Raw genomic sequence first — 21,484 nt, 5'->3', positions numbered from 1 at the left:
TGCTAACTTCTTTGCCGACACGAGTTTGATTTTTACTTTTAAGAATATAATGATGAACCAAACAATTTCAATCTGACGTTGTATCTTTTATCTCACAGTTCCTCTTAGAGGGTATTTAGATGGAAACCAAATCATATTTTCAGAAGTGTTTTTACGGTTTATGAAGTAAATACATAGAGGGTTCCCAAACACCCCTTAACTGAAATTTTCAATTTGTAGTTGTACATTATTGTTATTATTGAATCTAATTTTGATTCTCATTATTCAATTTTCACGCCGAAGACTGCATTATAAAGAAATGATTTGCTTCAAGTATTTTCTCAAGCACCGATACCTTGCTTGTGGGGGTAACAAAGTGATACAAGTAATAGTATAAATAGAGGCGAAGAAGAAGCAAACCACAACGCAGCACATCTTATAATTTCCATCAATCCTACGTAGCAAGAGTGGAAGTGTGAGACCAACATGGCCACCTCTGCCGCAGTCTCCGTCGCCTCCGGCTCCTGGTGCAATCCTCAAACCAGATCGGTGTCTAAGCCGCAGTCCCCACCCATGGCCTTCCTCTCTTCGCCTCAAATTGGCCACAAATCCCTCATTCGCCCTCTCAGGTCCAACAATGGCGTTTCTCCAGTGGGCCCCAGGCGAAATATGCCTGGACTGGTTGTGAAGGCATCCGTGGACGGTAACGTCGAGGTCTTCACTAAAGAGTATCTCGCAGTTTCTCTGGCCAAATACGTCGCCGATCTCTCCCAACAGTTTATCCAAGACAGAGGCTACTTCACCGTCGTCTTGTCTGGCAACTCTGTCAAGTATCTCAGGTCTGTCTCTTGCCCTGTCACGTGCATGTCTCTGTTCAATTCAATCTTCTAAGTTTCCCCAAAGCAAAGAAATTTTTTCGTGAAGTGACGCATTCTGAATTGACCAAATTTCAGGAAACTGGTGGAGCCTCCGTATGTGAATACAATCCCATGGTCCAAGTGGCAAATTTTCTGGGTGGACGAGAGGGTGGTGCCCAAGACTCACGTTGACAGCAACTACAAGCTTGCTTATGATGGATTCATCTCCAAGGTATGTTATATAATTTTGTTATTGGATCTTAGAATAAAATAAGTAGATTAATATGCTTGTTTTTAATTTGCAGCTTATACACTGTGTCATGATGACATGAAAACTTGTGTTGACAGGTGCCAATTCCACCTTATAATGTGTACTCCATTGATGACGCTCTTCCGGCAGAAGGAGTAGCAGACGTGTACGAGACAACGCTGCGGCGTTTGGTGGCGGGGAACGTGATAGCATCGTCAACGCAGACTAAATTCCCGAAGTTTGATCTGATATTGCTGGACATGGGGCCTGATGGGCAAGTGGGTGCTCTGTTTCCAAATCACCCGGTGGTGAACGAGAGCACGAAGTGGGTGACCTACGTGAAGGACGCCCCAAAACCACCGCCGGAGAGGATAACCTTGACGTTGCCGGTGATCAATTCAGCTTCCAACATAGCCATGGTGGTCACCGGGGCTGGCAAGGCGGATGCGGTTTACACGGCGATCGAGAAAGAGGAGACTTATCCAAAGCTTCCAGTTCAGATGGTGTCGCCGGAGGGAGAGCTCAAGTGGTTCTTGGACAAGGGTGCTGCCTCAAAGCTGTACAAGTAGAATGTTCATGGAGATGCAGGACCTTTTACCTATGGCCTTCCGATACGAGTGTGCGCGCTGCTTTCTTTATGTTCGACTCCAAGCAAGTGTGAAACAATGAGATTTTTTTTTTTTTAAACCTATGATTAGTGCAAGTGGATCCCGGATAATTTCAACCTACACAAGCGATAACGAATAAAATTATGATTTCTTAATTACCATCTAATACTGTTATATCTGTATCTTCTTTCCCCCCCCCCCCCCCCGCGGAGTTGAATGATTGGAGTCAACAGACTCAGTTTCACCGTTGATATCCTGAGAAAGTTTGAATCTTGCGATATATAAATGGACGCTTTTAAATCCACCCAAAAAAAAAAAAAAAAGGAAAAAGAGATAGAAGCCGGAAAATCTTATATAATTATAATTGGCGCGATTTTTATTGACATTTCTTTCATTTCCAACATATGATAGACATTTGCATTCTGCATGAACAAATGGGACTAAAAAAACTAGTATAGAGGGAAAAACAAATAAAATTCAATTAGCACGCGTAGATCATATAACGACAGGATAAAAACCCATGATTATTTTCCGAGTAAAAATACTTTTATTTCTAAACAGGAAATAAAATTAATGATACTATTAAATAATAAAAATATCATGTCTTATATTTAAGATAATGATTTTCACCTTGCTGGGTAAATAAGTTCAATGAGATTATGCCATGTTTGGAAACGCAGAAACCGTGTCTCCAAATTCCAATGCGCCCTGTCAGACGCATGCCTATATATATCGATACATAATTCTGTTTGACTTGGTCCTTTGATAACCCATGAGAAGAAGCCTTTATATCTCATAGTTTCTCTGAAAGAGTGATGAATCTCGATCTCTCATCCTGAGTAAACTAGCGATCTCAGCTTCTGAATTTCATCTCTTAATGGAAACCTGCACGAATAACTTGTAGCTCTGCAGTTGTTGGAGATCCAGTCCCAAGTCTTTGCTGAAAACCGCTGATCCAGCTTCCTTTATCATCCTCAAGTCCGGTTTGATGTCACAATAGAAATGACTTATAAACATATTTTATGTAAATCGAGATAAAACTCTTATAATATATTTACTCTGTACTTCGTAAACTATGATTAAAAATTTATTTATAAGGCATTCCAAATAAGGCCTGAGATACTCTTCTATAAGCAATCAAAAGTTATATAAATATACAATTTTATAATTTACTTGATCTAAGAAATAACCCCTCCTAATACAGAGTGAAAGAACTCTTGACCACATGAATATATAATGTAAATAGGGGGTCCTCCTATGATAAAGAAGTAAAAAGATTTTTTTTTATAAGTTACATGATTAAATTTTTTTATATGAATATATAATTTTTATTATTTATTTATTATTGTATTTATTGGTATTTTTTTAAAATATATTAAATACTAATAAAATTAAAAAGTTATTAAATTTTATGATATTGTTAGTATGTTTTTTATTCCAATAAAATATGATGATAATTACAACAGGATATCCGTAAAAGTAGACAAAGGCAAGGCGAATATCATAGAGACTTGGCTCAAATCTAAATGCAGATATGTTTCAACATTTTTAAAAGGCAATGAATAGAAGCTTTTGGGTCTTTATTTAGTCTGCAAGGTAAGGTTTTAACTAAAGCATGAATGGATCTGTGCGTACGTGAATAACATGTTCTTGCTTTCTTTCTTTCTTTTTTTTGAAAAAAAAAACATGTTCTTGCCTCCATGGCTGGCAAAAGTATCCAAATTTGTGCTTTGCTTCTAAGACCAACATAAGAATCGAAACACCCGAAATAAATACGAGTAACGAGCATCCAAATGAAACGCCTAGCCTTCGTAAGAGTGAAATCACCCCGTAACAATGGCATTCTCCGCAACTTTCAGCAGTCCGCAGAGCAGCCTATTGTGTGCTCAGAAGAAGGTAAATCCCGTATCCCCGACGACGTCGTTGCTTCCCAACCAACTTGCTCATCAGAAGCTCCTTTATCAACCTCTGAGGTATGATAAAGGGGTTGCTGCAATTAGGGTGAGGCAAAAGAGATTCTCCAGCCCAATAACGGCGTCGTTGAAGTGGGAGAAAGGGTATACCAATGTGGAGGTGTTTACAAAGGATCACCTTGCCGTCTCTTTGGCTTACGATGTTGCTCAGCTCTCCAGTAAGTATATCAAAGAAAGAGGCGCTTTCACCGTCGCTTTGTCCGGCGGCTCTCTGATCAAGTACCTCAGGCGAGTCATCACTCCGTGATCCTCTTCAATTCATGTTATTGGTGCAAAATGCCCATCATGTACAGAGACGTTTCGTTAACCGTAACTGTCAGGGTCTTACTTGATTATTTTATTGGATGTTGAATAGAAATATATATAAGTGAATTTCAGTCTTTATTAAAAAGAAATATATATGAGCGCAAGTATGTATGTATCCGCATAAAATTTTTTTACACTGCATGCTATATCTATTCAAGTTGGAATTTCAGGAAATTGGTTGAAGCTCCGTTTGCGGAATCCATTGAGTGGTCCAAGTGGCATGTGTTTTGGGTGGATGAGAGAGTGGTACCCAAGACTCACTTAGAAAGTAACTACAAGCTTGCTTACGATGGATTCATCTCCAAGGTAGAGAGTATATACATATGTACCTGTGGTTTTCACAGGCTTTAATTTGATAATTTTTGCTGGATTTAATTGAAACCTGTGGTGTTGGGAGGTGCCAATTCCTGGGACGCAAGTTTACGCCATCGATGACGCCCTGCCACCGGACGGAGCAGCGGATGTTTGCGAGACAAATCTTCGACGATTGGTGAAGAGCAACGTGTTAGCTTCGTCGGAGGAGGGGATTCCGAGGTTTGACCTGATACTGCTGGGCATGGGCCCCGATGGCCACGTGGCGTCTCTGTTCCCGGGGCACCGTCTTCTGAGGGAGGATCAGAAATGGGTGTCCTACCTCACCGACTCCCCAAAACCACCGCCGGAGAGAATCACTTACACGCTGCCCGTCATCAATTCTGCGTCGAACATATCCATTGTGGTGGCGGGCGCCGGCAAGGCGAGCGCCGTTCGGATTGCGCTGGAGGATGATGAGGAGAAGCCGGACAAGCTGCCCGTTCAATTGGTGTCACCGAGAAGAGGGGAGATCAAGTGGTATCTGGACAAAGGAGCTGCTTCCAAGCTCTTCAAGGAGTAGGACCCACGTGTCATCTCATTTGCTGCCCACGCCTCAGCTTCAATATATCCGAATAATCAGCAAGCATATATGCAGCCATAATTAGGATCATGTACTGTTGCATCACTCATCTTGGACGTAGCTGGGTGCCCTTTTTCTCATCAATTTACAAAAACTTGCTGCTGGTCGGGTCAATAACTAACGCCGGTCTTGGTTTAATTTCAACGCAGATGAGATCTATAGCACCCTCCTTATTCGCAAACTGACAAATCATACACATACATTAAACATTATGTTTTCAATAAACTACCAGCACATATTTGAGAATATAGGAGATTCTTGCTTGACAGGATCTTCTGGTGTCGGCGTGTTTCAATTTTTCTTTAAAAAAAAAAAAAAAGAGGAAGAAGAAGAAGAAAAATAATAAAAGAGGACGGCCTCTACATATATACCGGCTTTAGCGGCCATATAATTAAGTTGTGGAGTTTGATATAAGTGGAGTGTTACATGTGAATTAGGATAGGAAGAATTACAATCAAGTCCCACATAAGAGAAATAATTATTAAAAAGTTCTAATAACAATCTCAACAACCTATAATGACAAGTCTTACAGTAAAAATAACAATTTCTAAGACTTGTTTTTTAATTATTTTTTTTGTTTGGGATTTCATTATAATTCTCCCGTTAGTATATGTAAGGCACGGGTAACCGCAGGGTTCTTTCCTTTTAACAAGAGCCCCGTCACTGGAGCCGATGAAACCCAACGACGGCATTAACTGCAGAGTTCGACTTCAAGCGAGCTTGGTCTGCCATTATTCTTAATCATATTAACTCTCATGTATGGGCCCTGTTTGTTCTATTCCTTTTTTCCTTTTCAAAGGAGGGCTGTCGTGTAAGTTTGGACAGAGTACGCGAACTAACATGATGGGGGAGAAGCTTCTGTTTCAATCGGATGTCGACGATCCATTTATTTCTTGGGAACTTGAATGATACTTCTAAAATCGAGAAGAAATTATAGTCTAAAGTTAAGAGGAGATAGAAGGAAATATATGAGGAGAGAAATAAACAGACATGGGTCACGTTAGGGTACCGGCCTTCTCTGAACCGGTTTGGAGGGATAAAATATTATGGAGAATACAAGAGCTGGGCATTGGGTGCATGCATGCTCTATGTGGGGCCAAATTGACCGTCTTTTGCGGTTTCGATGCCTTACTTGAAAACCACTCCAAAGAACATCCACTCCCAATCAAGAAATTGAGGGGAATGCATTGCACTTTACTGTTTGCCTCGTCTTTCATACTTTTGTAGTTATACACTGATCGATCTCTTTTTGCGGGTGTGTTATGTTATTTAGGTGACTTTGGCTTCTGTGTCATTTTCCTCTTCCCTGTTAAGCACACCGTGGCTCCGCAACCTACGTTGGCCCATCTCCTCCAATTAGTGGCTTATCTGATGTAGGGGCACAGCAGGATCCTTTTTGTTACTTAAAATGGGTACTGTCTTCCCCTGTTTACAATTCATTATTGTTAACAATACTGGGAATGATTACTACTAGTAAAAAAAAGTTCTCCAGTATTAAGAGAGCTTAATTCTTTGCCCTTTAACTGTGTTATAAAATAGAATGAATAGACTAACCATGTTGCTCGTTGAGAGTGAATAAATTAACTTTGCAGCTCAAAGCTAGAAAAATGACATGGACAAGATAATAAATTACTATACACAAGACTCTTGTAATAATTTTTAATTCAAGACTCGAAAGTTTAGAAAGTTTATATATATAAAATATAATCCAATTAATATTCAAAAGGCTTGAGCAGGGCGAGTACCAATCATCAATTGTTAGAATTGGTAAAGCGGGCCAAAAGAAACATTTCATCATAAGCAGATTTGACGGCAATCACTCGACATTATTGAGGCGGTTCTTTAGAATAACACGGCATGGTGATGGTGGTTTTGTCCAATTGTCCCATAGAAGACACAGCTCTCTTTGGATCCATTGTTCATTCTCTCTGATATCTCTTTCATCATTGTGATAGATCATGACAAGGACCTAAATTGCATGAAATATGCAAAAAGTTCAACACATGGGCCTTACTCAGACCATTGTTTTAATGTCTTTGCAACTCTCTCTCTCTCTCTCTGTGTTAATCCTTTTGTAATCTATTTCAATAAAGGTATCTACCTTGCATGCTAACGCCTATGCCCGACTCAACTGGTGTGCTTTTTCTGAAGGATCGCTGTACTAGCTGGAAGCAGGTTGGTAAATTAATACCCTGTCTAAAGATTTGTGTATAGAGAAAAGTAATTCATGCTATACCTAAAGCTGCCTCTTCATGATGATGACTCTGGTGAACAGTTGAAGGGTTTGGATCAATCCAAACGAAAGTGCTGAATCAATGCAACCTATGCACATAATATGTTTGATAAAATGTACGAACCAATGTTCATATGTCGCCGTTGTCGGATCTTAAAGTGGCAGTTGATGTGAAAGCCAAGCACCACACCTCCCTTGTCTTTAATTTCTCTCTAATTGAGAAACTGAAGTCGCTGAAAAGTGAAGAGTGTTTCCATGGGAGCCCACAAGAATATGAACGACAAAAATATATCCACATCCTCTCCAGTAACCTGTCCACTTTTTAGGGATGAGAATGGAGATCACTAATAGTACTTCCCTCTATGGCATATGCAAAGAGCTTAAATTAAACCAAGAGAACATTAGTTGACCCAAAAAAAAAAAAAGAATCATTCGCATACAGACGATGATATAACAGCATGTTGCCGTCGGATCAAAGACAAGATAGATGACACTGCATGTGAGGGGCTTTCCAGCGCGAGTTCCACTTTTCTACCATTAGCATTATTCTTTCTCTGTTTTCAAAACCATTGCGCCTGTTTTTGTTGACTGATACTTTTAGATATCTGCCTACACAAGGCCGGGTGGGGTCAGTTGTTCGTTTGCTGTTAGCGGTTATCAACACAGCAGCGTTGAGGTTCTCTTTAAGTTAATTTATCTTTTCTTAATTAATTTAATCAACAAGATTAATGTGTTGGCGGTTCAAAGAATCTCACCGAGTCATTTTTGGGAAAGCCTAAAAAATCCTCGTATAAATTGAAGAATTTGAGATCTGGATTAATCTTTTAATTATATCTAATTGCGTTACCGTCTGCAGCATCTTGCAGAAGCGGATTGAAGCCGGATTAGAAAAGACGGAACTTGCAATTTTCTTTATGTAGGTTAAAGTTCCATGTTGACTGAAAATATGCAATGTTAGGCAATTGGCTTTCTCATTACTGTCTCGCCATAATGGAGTGATCAATCCATTTTGACTGTATTTTTACCTTCTACTGGTTAGGATTGGTGTCAACAAGCAAATGTCTTAAAAAGGTGTTTGGAAGCATTCACAAGTGTTTCTTACAAGTATTTTTTCACAAAACAAGACAAATTCCTCTACATATTTACTTCGTAAACTGTAAAATCACTTTTAAAATCATAATTTTGATTCCATCTAAACATCTCCTAAATGCTACCACGAGTAATTAACCGATAAGTTTTTATACGGGAAGAAAATGCCTACGCATATGTAGACAAAATAGATTCAAACTAGGCTTAAATGAACTTGGACCCTCACAGGCACAGTTGGTTGGATTTTTCCCTCTTCTATTTTTCTAGAAGTTGGGAAAATGATCGACCTAGCGGCGTTAGATTGACCATTGACCTGGTACGCGTGTCACTTATAATTAGGATTCATAGTTCATACTGCCTAACACATGACAGAAATATCTCCAAAAACTTATAATATTTGTAGTGGCACTCCCGTTTCACACTGATTAAATCAAAGCGAAGGAACCGAAATTCTAGTTTTGGACTTTTATTTATTTAATTTTTTTAACCACTGAACTCTAAGTCCTGTTCTCCGAAATGATATTTACAGCATGTCTACGTCCACAGCCACATGACCGGTAATTTATGCAATACTTAAATCTTGCCTGACCAAGTAATATCGTTAATAACTAATTATTATGGAGTAATTTAAAGCAGCGCAGACCATATGCTTCTCTTTTAAATCCCTCTGTATGCCTGCGAATTAACTATCAGTACTCGAATTTATCTCGTTCTCACTTCTCAGCAATGTGAACATTGGGATTTGACTTTTAAGTGGCAGGTGGCTCCTCCCAATCTCCCGCAACATCTCCCCTTTGTTTTTGGGAGCCTGAATAAACAGTGGTATGCTCTATTACCTCACGGAACATATTGATTAAGATCTCACGTAATAATTATTATATATTATTATCATCTGCGGATGAGTATTTCAGTGTTCTTATGAGATCCTGTTAATTTACTTTAAAAAAAATTACATGTGGACTGGTGCTCGGAATTTGTTACGAACACATCACAAATCATATACTACTCTAGTGCTTTTTAATTGTTATTTGTAGTAGTTTCTCGCATATCAAGAAGAGCATTAGATACATAAAATCTTTTATTTTTATTCTTATTAAATAGTAAGTATATATATTTTTACTCATTTTCATTTTTTTCATTTTTACATTTGTTTCCTTCAATTAATAAGGGTGGAATTAGAAATGAAGCACTAAAAAAAGTACAAGTAACAAATAAAAAAGATCAAAATCTCTTCTTCTGAGTAACAATTAAAAAGGACCAAAATGGTATACAAAAGTGGGGAGGAAAGACGCAAAATGTTTAGGCACATGCTCACGTCCAAATTCACGTAATAATACAATTCTTCCTTGGTGTGATCCCGAATTTCCTCATTCCTTTTATAGTAATATCAAATTATAAAACAATTGAGTGTGTGTGTGTGTGTAGTGACGGACGGTGCATTGTATGGAATATGATTACTCTCAATTGTGACCCCATTCCAATCTCAACTCCTTCACATTTTAATGGTATAGATTATTCTGTGTTTTTGAAAACTGCTACCCGTAAAATAATCACATGCTCAATAATCACCTCCAAAATTATTTATTGAAACTCGATGTAAATCTTATGCAGCCAGTTCATTGACTAAAACATTTAAAATTGATGGGTTATATTTTAGTGTAGATTCACTTTCTAATTCCAAATTATTCCATATCATCGATTTTAAAGACCATAAATGTGAAGATAATTTATCTGTATATTTATTTTTTTTGTTTGGGGGGGGGGGATCCGTGGACAACCGCTCAGTGCACATTATAAATGGAAGAGAGCGGCCATTGGGCGGTTTAGTGAATAGATTAGTTATTTGATGTGGGGGACGAGCGACGTCGTATAAGTCAGGTGAACAAGTAACTAAGACTCTGTTTGGTTGGAGGGTTTTTGGGGAGAGGGGAGGGGAGATAAGTGTGTTTGGTTGGAAAAAATAGAAGGGAGGGGAGGGAAGAAATTTGTCTTTTACGCTATGTTTGGTACGGGGTTTTCGGAGGGGAGGGGAGGGAAGTTGCTCCCCTCTCCTTGTTTGGCTGGTATAATTTTTTAGGAGGGGAGGGGAGGAGCTCCCCTCCCCTCGTTTGGTTAAGATGTTTTTTAAAGAGGTGAGGGGTTCTCCTCTCAAAAGTGGGGTTTTTTGGAGGGGAGGTAAGAGATTATATTTTAATTCCTTATATGCCCTTTCGATTTGTTAACCTCTAATCAATCATAAACATTTCTACATAATAGAGTTCTTTTGAGCATCTAATAAGAGGTTATTAAGATAATTATCTCCAAAATTAGTGAGCATTTGTAAACTTTTTTTCTCTTCTTCTAATTCTAAGAGGCCGTTGGTATTTTCTTTCACCTTCAAGGTCTTTTATCTGATTGAAATCTATCACTTGTGACTTTTTGTCTTGATATTCTATAAGTGTGTGACTGTATCTTGTAAATCAAAATTAGTGAATTGTATTATATATATAGTTATATCTTAACAAAATAAAAAGTGAGAAAATTCATTTAAATTTTATGAGGCTAAAATAGTCAATTTTTTTAGAACAAAATAAGGTATTATTAAAATTGCTCCCTCCCCTCCCCTCCAATCAATCCAAACAGGAGATCATTAAAATCCCTCCCTCCCCTCCCCCTCCCTCCCCTCCCCTTTCCTTTGTAGCTACCCTCCCCTTTCCTCCCCTCCCCTTCCCTTGATTAAAATCCCTCCCCTCCCCTTCCCTCCGTCAAGCCAAACATAGCGTTAGTGCTCCCCTCCCATCCAAATTTGGGGTTTTTTGGAGGGGAGAGAAATATTATGTCTAATATTGATCAAATTATCTATACTAACATTTTAATATTCGAAATTTGTCTGTCTTATTAAAAATCTTTTTTTTCACTTTTTTTTCTTTTTAGCCACTAATAATATTTGATAATTATAATATTATAATATATGCATATTATATATATTAATATATACATATCATAACATGTGTGTATTATAATTATATATCATAGCGTGTGTATTATAATTTCAGATAACATCCATATATATTAATATATACATATCATAACATAATGTGCGGTTATAATTATATAATATATACATATCATATATATTAATACATATATTTATAAAATTAATGAGATAGAATATTAAATTTTTTATCATATTTTCTAATTTTTTTAGTTTTATCATTTTTTATCACATGTAAATGAGGTAATTGTTTTTTTTTAAATTGATAAATTAAGAAATAATAATTTTGACATAAATATTGTAATAAAAAAATAAATTAGTCTAAATATAGAGATAAAGACATATTTATCAATTTATAATTACCTCCCTTTTCCTCCTCTTATGAACCAAATAAGAAATTTCTCTTCCTCTCCTGTCCCCTCTAACCAAACAAAACCATAACCTCTTTTTCCCTCCCCTCCCTTCCCCTTCTTTAATTAACCTCCTCTCCCCTCCGTTGAACCAAACAAAGCCTAAGGGCAAGGCACATGGCAAAGCTCTACAAATGCTGGAAATCTGGGCCAATCTTCTAATTCAGTGCTTTCCCAGTTTCCCTCATCCTCTCTGCGCTGGGAGCGACCAACATTTCTTCCTCTTCTTTCACAGAATCAAAGTGGGAGAGCACAAGGAACCACAATCAATTGGCTTTAAGGTTTGTTTCTCAACAAACAATAAAAGGGGAAGAAAATTCCACTGGCTAAAGACGAAGAATAAGACGAACGACGAGGAGTAAGACGGGCACTCTAGTAATTTTGATCTCCTCCTCCTCCTCCATGTTCGCATCCGCTCATTTGAACACCAACAGCGACGCTCCCATCATTTCCGTCGGCGGCGGCCGCAGTTTCTGGTTAATGGCAGTGCCTACCACGACCTCCACCTCGGCGGTGGTGGTCACGGCCTTGGCTGGGGTGGCTCTCATCGCTGTGATTTTCTACGGTGCCAGTAGGTAAAAACCCGATGAACTGAAAATGACAGCATTAGAGCGTCCAAAAACCCTAGACGCGTTCAGTCAGACATAGATGATATTGTTTTCCGTTACGATTTTGTTGCACTAGAAAGTTCTGTATATAAGGAATATATAGATGAATCCCCTTAGAAGAAGTCTCAATTCATCTTCGTCGCCTTCAAATTCCTCTCCTTCTTCATCGTCGTCGCCATCATCATCTTCCTCGTGGATCCATTTGCGTTCGGTTCTATTTGTTGTTAGTTCCTCCTCACCAGCTTCTTCTTGTTCACCCTCTGATCGGTGAGTTCTTCTCTCCTCTTGCTCTCGCATTTTTCCTATTTCGAAGACTAAGATTTGTTTGACCTTAGATTTCTATGTAGTTTCTGTTTGTTCCGGGACAGATCTCCATCTAAGTATTCCAAACCTTAGTAGCCCCATCAGCCTAGCTGAATCAGCATGCATCTACCGTTGCTTCGATTTCCATATTCTTAGTATTCTGTCTTTGCCCTGCAGCATTACCATCTAACCCTTACTCTCTCATAGATGATGCTGTGGTCTGCTGGTCTTATTCAGATATAATTGCTTGTCAGATTCATTTTTCATTCTAAGTGCATAATGAGAAAAAGGAGAGAAAGAGAGAGGGACATGGAGAAAGATATTTCTGTTGGCTGTGTTCCGTAGAAAATTTGAGTTGGAGCCTTTCTTCTCTCCTTTAGTTTCATAGCCTACCCCCATCGCTCTTGTCAAATCTTATGGCTTGTGTAAGAATTAGCCGTTGGGATAGTGTTGTTGAATGTCTTGGACACATTTTAACTTCATTATGGGAACTATAGTGATGGCCTGTCAAGTGGTATGGGGCGTTCAGGATGCTAGATTGTGGGCCTTATTAGCAAGCAAACATACGGTGGATGTTGATATTCAGTTTAAGAATCCCAATTTTATAGCTTTTCGTCTACTTATATTCTCATGTTGGAAACTCCCATCTTGATTTCTGAAGTCTAGTTAGGTGGCTTAAAATTGAGGTCGGACAAGACACAGAGAAACAATTTGTTATTGAACGCAGTACTGAATTGCACTTCTACATGGGGCTTCAACAGGCTATTCTGATCGACAATCGTTAATTTGGCTAACACTATTTCAGTTTTAACTTTTGTAGATTGAGCGCATCTGGTTTTACACGCGAAGTGCTATAGCACTTTGGAAGTAGGAATAAAGTATTTTACAAAATCATGAAACATCTGATATTTATCATTGTGTAATGCTCATTACTTTTAACATGGAAGGAAGAAGAGATTTTCGTTTATGCTTTCTCATTCTTCTGATTTTTTTTTTTTTATTCCTATCATTTTTGGCTATTATTGTCTATTTTCAAGCTCCCTCATGCGCATGGCAGGAAGTAATGAATAATTGTTTCTTGGAAATTTTCAGCGGTCGCCTCAAATCACCATGGTCACGCAGGAAAAGAAAACATGCACTTTCACCACAGCAGTGGAAAAGCTTGTTTACGCAAGATGGAAGACTCCGTGATGGTGGAGCTAAGTTCTTGAAAAGAGTTCGCAGTGGAGTAAGTTTACTTTTTTGTCTATCATTGTATCTACACAAGATGCACTTGACCTTGAAGCTATGATTCTCATGTTTCTGTTTCACCATTTGGAATTAATTACGATGGTTTTGCAGGGTGTTGATCCCACTATTAGGGCTGAAGTTTGGCCATTTCTACTTGGAGTGTAAGTATGCTTTCTTCCTAGTTCCCTTCCTGATAGCTATCACTGCATCTGTACTTGTATGCTTGAAATCGATCATACATTTTTGTTACATAGCTGCTCAATTTTGGTGCTTTTCTCCATATTGCATGTTTGGGAGGACATCGATTATTCTTTCCCTAGATTTGGATTACTGGAGTCTTTATTCTCTATTTCATATTCTTTTCTAAATGAATTAATTTGATTAGACAAACTTCATTATGGGTGGTGATTGTTTATTCATTTAAACAGCTATGACTTGGACAGCACCAAAGAAGAAAGAGATGTTATAACAAGTCAAAATAGGTAGGTGTACAAATCTGATATCTAAATGTGTTATATGATTCTTTCTTGCTTGGTTGTGTGGGCTTCTCTGCTCTCAGAGCTCATTTTGTTATCTTCTTGTCCCAGCTAATTATGTGTAGTATTAATTCCAAACCTTTTAAACGCAGAAATGAATATCAAAAGATCCGCAGGCGATGCCAGAAGTTCCTAAATCAGAATAATGGGAGCTTCAAGGTAAATGAAACTGGTGGAGTCAGCAGTGAAGGAGATAGTGGGGTTGTCATTCATGACTCTGCCTCTCTTAGTTCTGAGGATGTTGTTAGTGCAAGGGAATCCCTTTCTAGTGAGGAGAAGAGCCCTGATGTTGAGTTCTCAGATGATCGATCCAGTGCATTGGTTGACAGAGATGATGTTGCCACTATCAACAATGCTGGTGCCTCTACACTGGATACTGATTCATCTTATTCAGATTCATCAGAAGGTCCTGAAGTAATTCAGAATTTCCCCTCTGGGCCTTGTCAAGAGGAGAATGATCCCAAGATAGTTTCCAAGAAGGATTCTTCACCCCAAACGGAAGTCTCATCAAAACTTAAAAGTAAGGAAGATTTTGCGACATGGCAGCGTATCATTAGACTTGATGCAGTGCGTGCTAATGCAGAATGGATGCCTTACTCCCCCTCTCAGGCTGTGGTTTCGGAGAGTAGGGCACAACGATCTGCTGAGGCGGTAGGCTTGAAGGATTATGGTCACCTAGAGCCCTGCAGAGTATTCCACGCTGCTCGACTAGTTGCTATCCTTGAGGCATATGCGCTATATGACCCTGAGATTGGCTATTGTCAAGGCATGAGTGATCTGTTGTCTCCTATCATAACTGTTATATCTGAGGATCACATGGCTTTTTGGTGTTTTGTTGGATTCATGAAAAAGGCACGGCAGAATTTTAGGCTTGATGAGGTAGGTATAAGGAGGCAACTTAATATTGTTGCTAAAATTATCAAGTTCAAGGATTCCCACCTATATAGGCACTTGGAGAAACTCCAGGCTGGGGATTGTTTTTTTGTTTATCGGATGGTGGTGGTATTGTTCAGAAGGGAATTGACATTCGAACAGGCTCTTTGCCTCTGGGAAGTGATGTGGGCAGACCAAGCGGCAATCAGGGCAGGTATTGGGAAGTCTGCATGGAGCAGAATAAGGCAGCGTGCTCCCCCAACAGAGGATTTATTGCTTTATGCAATAGCAGCTTCAGTGTTGCAAAAGAGGAAATTGATTATTGAGAAATATAGCAGCATGGATGAGATCATCAGGGAATGCAATGGCATGGCAGGACAATTGGATGTTTGGAAACTGCTTGATGATGCACATAACTTGGTGGTAACCCTTCATGACAAAATAGAGACAACATTCCGGTGATTGCATTCGGATGATCATTAAAATGATTTACAATATTTTTTAAAGATCTTATTTATTTTAGTCTCTCTAGTAGGAAGAACAAAAAAAGAGCATTGCAAATGATTCAACTTTGAGCTTTGGTGCTTTATCTAGCCCTGGTTGCCGTTAATGAGCCAGTAGGGATGGAAGTTAGTTAGGTGTGTGTGTTTTCATCCTACTTTGCTCTTCATCTTAATTTTAACAACAACAAAAACCTTTAAAAGGTACTTTTATATAAATTGAAGTAATTCTTCTTAAATATTTACTTTGCATATTCTAAAATTATTATAAAAATTATATTTCATCATAAGTATCCAAAATAATGTGGTAGCAGCACATTAAGGTATTCTTTTCTCGTTTATTGTTCATGACGATACTTCCATGTTCAAACCTGGGAGATGTGAACCTCGAGATTCCGACAAGCGACGGACAAGACCAAATTGTTCAGTTGCAGAGAAAAAAATACGCGACTTCACGAAATCATTTTTGAAACGACTTGGTTGTACATTTTCTTCCAAAACAATCTGCCAGTAATTTTAAAACGGTTTGGTTTTGTTATATCTCTAGATTTTGTAAAGAGAGGAAACGGTTTTTTCATGTCAACGAAGATCACGATACCTTGCAGTCGCTGACTATCAATACGGCTGCGTACTAAAGACGGAAAACAATTACTAAATGAACAATCCAGTTCCAATGCCCATACAAGAGAGAAGCTAACCACAATTTTTAAACGGCTGAATGGAGACAGCAAACTAAACCTTCCCAAAGTTCAAATCAACGAAAAGGGTCTCTCTAATCTTTCTTGGTGTATTGTCGGACAGCGAAGGCTAACCCCAATATCAGGAGAGGGAGAAGGAACTGCAGAATCTTGATCACAAAATCATTGGTCTTGTCGGGATTGTAAGAAGGTTGCTGAGGTGGAAGGTACTTTCGCTTCTTGGGGATGGTTGTTGCATCAATCTCCCCAATACAGTATTTTGCCATCATTTCTCTAGCCGAATCACTGTGTCCCACATCTTCAAAATCGTTGGTTGCATCTTTTCCTGTCAATTGCAAAGTGGGCAACGATAAATAAATATGATAATCTTTGGCACATTCATCAACCGTCCGTAGATAATGCAATCGATGAGTATACCTGTGGAAGATAACAGAACATCATCACCTCCAGGATGATCTTCCATGAAAGGGGTGACATCATAGACCTAATATGATCAAACCATATAAAACATCTAAGGGATAGTTGTTTATCGTCATACAAGCAAAATAATCTATTTCACCCACCGCATATACAAGTAAAACATCTAAACGAGACAGTCGTGCCCTATCGGTTTGATGAGGTCTTTTTTATAGTCATGATCCATTAATTCGAGTTGGATTTGGTCCAAAATGAAAAAAAGATTTCCTAACAGTTTTTTTCCATTAACAACATTCAAACTCGAGATTTTTATGTAAAGGGTGTTGAGTATTGTCCCACTCAACCCAACGTCGTTTCACCCACTCGACGATTGTGTTCTTAGTACATGTCCTTAAGTAGCTTTTTAAAACATCTCAGATAACAGTAATCAAACAATGACGTTGACAACCAGAACAGAAAACTCCAGCCCATGATGGAAAAGTGAGATTCTAATGCAAGACATGTACGTGCATATCAAACTAGCATGTTCTGTAAGAGACAAATAATTGTAAGTCCACAACATATCATATTGACATGTTTCTATAAGGCAGCAAACTATGTTTTAGACTAATTCATACAATCACTTGAACTAAAGCCAAGAGTCCGGTGAAAGCTACTAAATAACACTACCTTCGCCTCCGGTCCTAATTATAAAACTTTATTTGACTTTTATTTTGATTTTAAATATGAGACCCCAATCTACTTTATCTCTCATATTTATCAATTTTTTTTCAAAATAGTCTTTGTAATAATAGTTGTAGCTAATACACCTGATTAGTAAGAATATTTTAGAAAAGATAACACATATTTATTACAAATAACTAACTTAACTAACTTCTTTAATCTACTCAAATTAATCAATCAGCTTTTATATTAAGGGCCGGAGGTAGTATCTATTATAACCTTTGATTAGCTAGGTACAAATAGAGACAGAATTTTATACCATAGACATTCATTTAAACTTGAAAAAAGGTGCTGCAGCTATGGTAAAGTTAATATTCTAAGGGAATCAATATCGGCACAAGAGCCTTATTTGTTAAGCATCTATTGCAGGCATGAGTCAGGGCATAGACAGAAGCCCACTTACAGTCAATTTTTTAACTATGAAATTGCAGTGGCAGATAAAAACACAGCGCAAATTTTACCAAATGAAATGAGAGATGTTATTTCAATCTAGAATACTGAACAAGAATGCCAAATGCAACATGTCGCAGGAAAAAGTGATCATTTCCATCCTATCTTGTCCAACCTACGAGCCAAAAAACTAAAGCTCGCATAATGTAGAAAGATAAATAAGTCAACAAGACATGCACGTCGTTCAAATATCATAGGATTAAACGCCACCACGTGAGACAAATGAAGTATTTTAAATCCCAATGTTGAGTTTTAGCTTAAAGAGAGGCAGCACTGAATCAAAATTTCAAACGATAACCAAATCTATCAAAGAAACAACCCTATGGCCAGCAGACGACCAGACGTGAAAGGAAATCAGAACTATATAAAAATATGGGATACATCAGACAACAAATAATTTAATATGTATATGTCCAAGCCATTCATTATGCGAAAATCTTCAAAAAAAGCAAATTGCAAGAATAATCGGCAACTACCAGACTGAACCCTGAGCTTCCGACCGTTTCTCACAGCGTTAATCAAATCAGAAAACAAACCATCATGGAAAACATCAAATGATAAGAAGAACTGACCTTCCCAGATATGATAAGCCAACAATCTTTGATCTGATTGTGCTTTGCCACTTCTTCGTACAGGAAAACTTTTTTCTCCGAAGCCATTTTTAACTCTGCCACCTGCCACAAAAATGAGATACATACATAGGAGCCGGTAAAGTCTTTAGTCACGTCAACAAAATTCCATTCGCGAAGAACGATGATAAAAAGGATCAAGAAAAGAGGGATCCCAAAAGGGGAATCACTAAAAGCAGAAGGTCGAAGCCGATCAACGAAAAACCTCGAAATTTTACCGAAATCAAATTAAACATTGAAATTTCTGTTAGAGGAGATTTGTGGTCAAAACTCTAGTTAAGAGCCTACCAGGGAGAAGGCTTTTCCCAGATTCGGAGCTTCCTTTCCCACGCCCGATTGCGATGTCAAATACTGCCACGCTCACGCTGTAATGTCGGGCCGGCCGCGCGTGGCTTTATTTATATGTGGTTCGATTTTGATTATCACAAAATACCCCTGAACATTTCTTTAAATTACCATATGAACCGTCGTCGTGATTCTGCCAGAAGGGTGGTTTTGTCATTAGAAGAGTTGCAAACTCGTTTCGGTAACATTGAATTCCACAAACAAAATTATTATTATTTCTATAGTTGGTAGGTGAGGAACTGAAAGGAAGGCAGTCTGGCACTTTCTAGAATGAGAGTGTTTTTATTGAATTTTTTAAGGAAATAATTATGTTGTAGTTATTGAAAATTGAAAATAATATAAAACCACGTTTAATAAATTCCGTTCTCTTGAGGACCACATATTATTGTAATTCATGCTTTTCGTTTGTATCGTCACAAAGAATGAACATTTTTAACATTAGCTATTGGTTCAATGATGTACATATGCGTAATATATATAAGTTTTATATTTTGTTATGAAACGTTATTTTTTCCCCTGAAATATATAGATAGAATCATGTTTCACTTCTTTTTTTTGGGATACAGGCGCAAAGAACAATTATGTTTTACTTTTTGGACGTTGCATTAAGTGAAATGCATTTTTTTTAACTAAAACATAAGTATTCTTTTATTGAAGACAATCTTATTCGAGATACTGTTGGACACTAAATGTGAGCTCCTTTTCTAACAGAAATTTAAACTTTGATTCGTCACATTATGAAGACTAATTCTTTCTGTTACATCCAACCCATTTGTACATTGTTGATTACAAAATAAAATAAAAAGAAATATGGACCACCCTTGACCCTTTAACTACCACAAAAAACAGTGGGCTGGTTACACCTACCCTCCGCGCTCAAATGTCTCAGCCCAAAGGTTTGGAAATGAACCAAGGGGCTCATTTCGAGGCATTTTGAATCTCACATGGATGTCATAGCCTCCTTTTTCTCTTTCTTCTCCAAGTAGTGCCATCTGTTGCAAATATACTTTGGCATTGGTACGTTCATATTAATGAAAGTAGGAAGAACTTGTATCAATTAATAAAATATTATTATTAAATTATAAATTTATAGTATTAAAAAAATAGGATTGAAAAGCTTGACATAATACACATAAAGAGCTTAATGTTATTAATACTCTTCCTCTTCTTAATATAGGACTCAATTATTAAGTTGGTTTTGTGTTAAATATAAAACCCATTTTTTATATTTATCATTTCTCTCTAAATTACTCCTATGATACTCTCTCAATCATAATTAAGTAGAAGAGGAAGAAGGGGTATTAAAAAAGATGATCATGGTATTTTAGGAAAAACGTGTTACATTTCTTATAATTAACTAACTTACTTACTTCCTAATCTAATCAAATTAGTTAAATGAGTATTATATTAAGGACCGAAAGAGTACTAATTAGTACTCTAAATTCTTCTCTTCTTCTTCTTTTTGCAAGAAGTCAGCTCATATTATTTTTTTTTATAATAAAGCAAAATGATCAAATTATGTTATCTAATTTCTTTGCTTTTGGAGATTAATTTTATGGTGGAATTCAACGTGATGGCCCAACTGTTGTGGTCACCGCGAATTGTGTGACTTGTCAATTTCCATAAACATTGTTTACTACTCCCTCCGTTCCTTATTATAAGAGACAAATAACCGAAGTACGTTGATCAAAAAAACAGTTAAAATTAGTTAAGAACAATTAATGTGTAAAAAGTATAATTTTTTTCCAAAAATACCCTCATTAATAAGGAGAGAGAGCATGAGAGAACAATTAAATTATTAAAAGAAAAAGAAGTGGGAGGGAGAGAGAGTGTGAGTTGGAGATAAATATGGGTAAATAGTAAATCAACAAAAAAAAGTAGAGACAACTTGTAAGTGTCTCTTATATATAGGAACATGCCATAAATATCAAATGTCTCTTATAACAAGGAACGGTCTTATATTAAAGACCGAAGGAGTATTATTTAATACCCTCCTCGTCCCAACCCGTCCTCATATCATATGCTTAAGCTGATTACTTTTTGGCCAAAAGCTTAAGTTGACTATTAAATTAATTAATTTGAGCGTAACGGACGGTTTATTTTTTATTTTTTATTTTTTTGCCTGAAGTAACGGACGGTTTAATTAAATATTTTTAAATCGGTTTAACAAACCTGAGTTTTCAAGTTAAATAACTTATGCAGCATACCATCACCCTTATCTTCGTTTTTCTTCAATAACTACATTCATTTATGCTTTTATTTCTGCTTTTAATTATTGCTACCTTCGGGAAAAATAGTTCTTCTTGTTTTAAAGGTTGATGTAATACAATTATTATCATTCCAATTATACTCTTATCTTTACTGACTTTTTTTTTTAATGCCAACCTTATCTTTACTGACTTTCATACGTAACAACGGAAGTAATCGTGAAAAATAAATAAATAAAATAAATTCAGATATATTGAAAATGAATTAAAAAAAAAGATGCTGACATAGTGACAGTTCTTTTTCCCATTAAAGGGAAGAGTGTAATGATTTTCAGAAAGTAGAACGTCGTGA

The 21,484-nt window shown here is 37.4% G+C and overlaps 4 protein-coding genes across 6 annotated transcripts; 3 read left to right on the top strand and 1 right to left on the bottom strand.

Annotated features, from left to right (window-relative positions):
* The first annotated feature begins 433 nt into the window (after positions 1-433).
* Positions 434-1,860, top strand: LOC114746702 (probable 6-phosphogluconolactonase 4, chloroplastic). Its single transcript, XM_028934970.1, has 3 exons — positions 434-818; positions 933-1,068; positions 1,185-1,860. Exons 1-3 carry the CDS (start codon positions 466-468, stop codon positions 1,653-1,655), a joined length of 960 nt encoding a protein of 319 aa, XP_028790803.1. The 5' UTR covers positions 434-465; the 3' UTR covers positions 1,656-1,860.
* A 1,662-nt stretch (positions 1,861-3,522) lies between these two features.
* Positions 3,523-5,155, top strand: LOC114746701 (probable 6-phosphogluconolactonase 4, chloroplastic). Its single transcript, XM_028934969.1, has 3 exons — positions 3,523-3,895; positions 4,144-4,279; positions 4,371-5,155. Exons 1-3 carry the CDS (start codon positions 3,531-3,533, stop codon positions 4,845-4,847), a joined length of 978 nt encoding a protein of 325 aa, XP_028790802.1. The 5' UTR covers positions 3,523-3,530; the 3' UTR covers positions 4,848-5,155.
* Positions 5,156-9,629: 4,474 nt separating this feature from the next.
* Positions 9,630-15,880, top strand: LOC114746722 (GTPase-activating protein GYP7-like). Of its 3 annotated transcripts, XM_028935001.1 has the most exons (6): positions 9,630-9,640; positions 11,792-12,188; positions 13,617-13,752; positions 13,866-13,915; positions 14,183-14,236; positions 14,383-15,880. In XM_028935001.1, exons 2-6 carry the CDS (start codon positions 12,016-12,018, stop codon positions 15,623-15,625), a joined length of 1,656 nt encoding a protein of 551 aa, XP_028790834.1. In that variant the 5' UTR covers positions 9,630-9,640; positions 11,792-12,015; the 3' UTR covers positions 15,626-15,880. The 3 variants fall into 3 exon arrangements, with proteins under 3 accessions (XP_028790834.1, XP_028790833.1, XP_028790835.1); XM_028935000.1 differs by lacking the exon at positions 9,630-9,640 and having other exon boundaries at positions 11,722-12,188; XM_028935002.1 differs by lacking the exon at positions 9,630-9,640 and having other exon boundaries at positions 12,056-12,488.
* A 336-nt stretch (positions 15,881-16,216) lies between these two features.
* On the bottom strand, positions 16,217-18,977 carry LOC114746668 (cytochrome b5). Its single transcript, XM_028934906.1, has 4 exons — positions 18,869-18,977; positions 18,524-18,625; positions 16,779-16,845; positions 16,217-16,686 (listed from the first exon to the last, which is right to left on the bottom strand). Exons 2-4 carry the CDS (start codon positions 18,608-18,610, stop codon positions 16,436-16,438), a joined length of 405 nt encoding a protein of 134 aa, XP_028790739.1. The 5' UTR covers positions 18,611-18,625; positions 18,869-18,977; the 3' UTR covers positions 16,217-16,435.
* Between the last annotated feature and the right edge of the window lie 2,507 nt (positions 18,978-21,484).

The sequence above is a fragment of the Neltuma alba genome, unplaced genomic scaffold (assembly GCF_004799145.2).
Source record: "Neltuma alba isolate B1F8T4 unplaced genomic scaffold, ASM479914v2 tig00005084_pilon, whole genome shotgun sequence".
Classification (NCBI taxonomy): domain Eukaryota; kingdom Viridiplantae; phylum Streptophyta; class Magnoliopsida; order Fabales; family Fabaceae; genus Neltuma; species Neltuma alba.
Note: the sequence above shows the minus strand (reverse complement) of the source record. Positions and strands in the feature narration are given on the sequence as shown.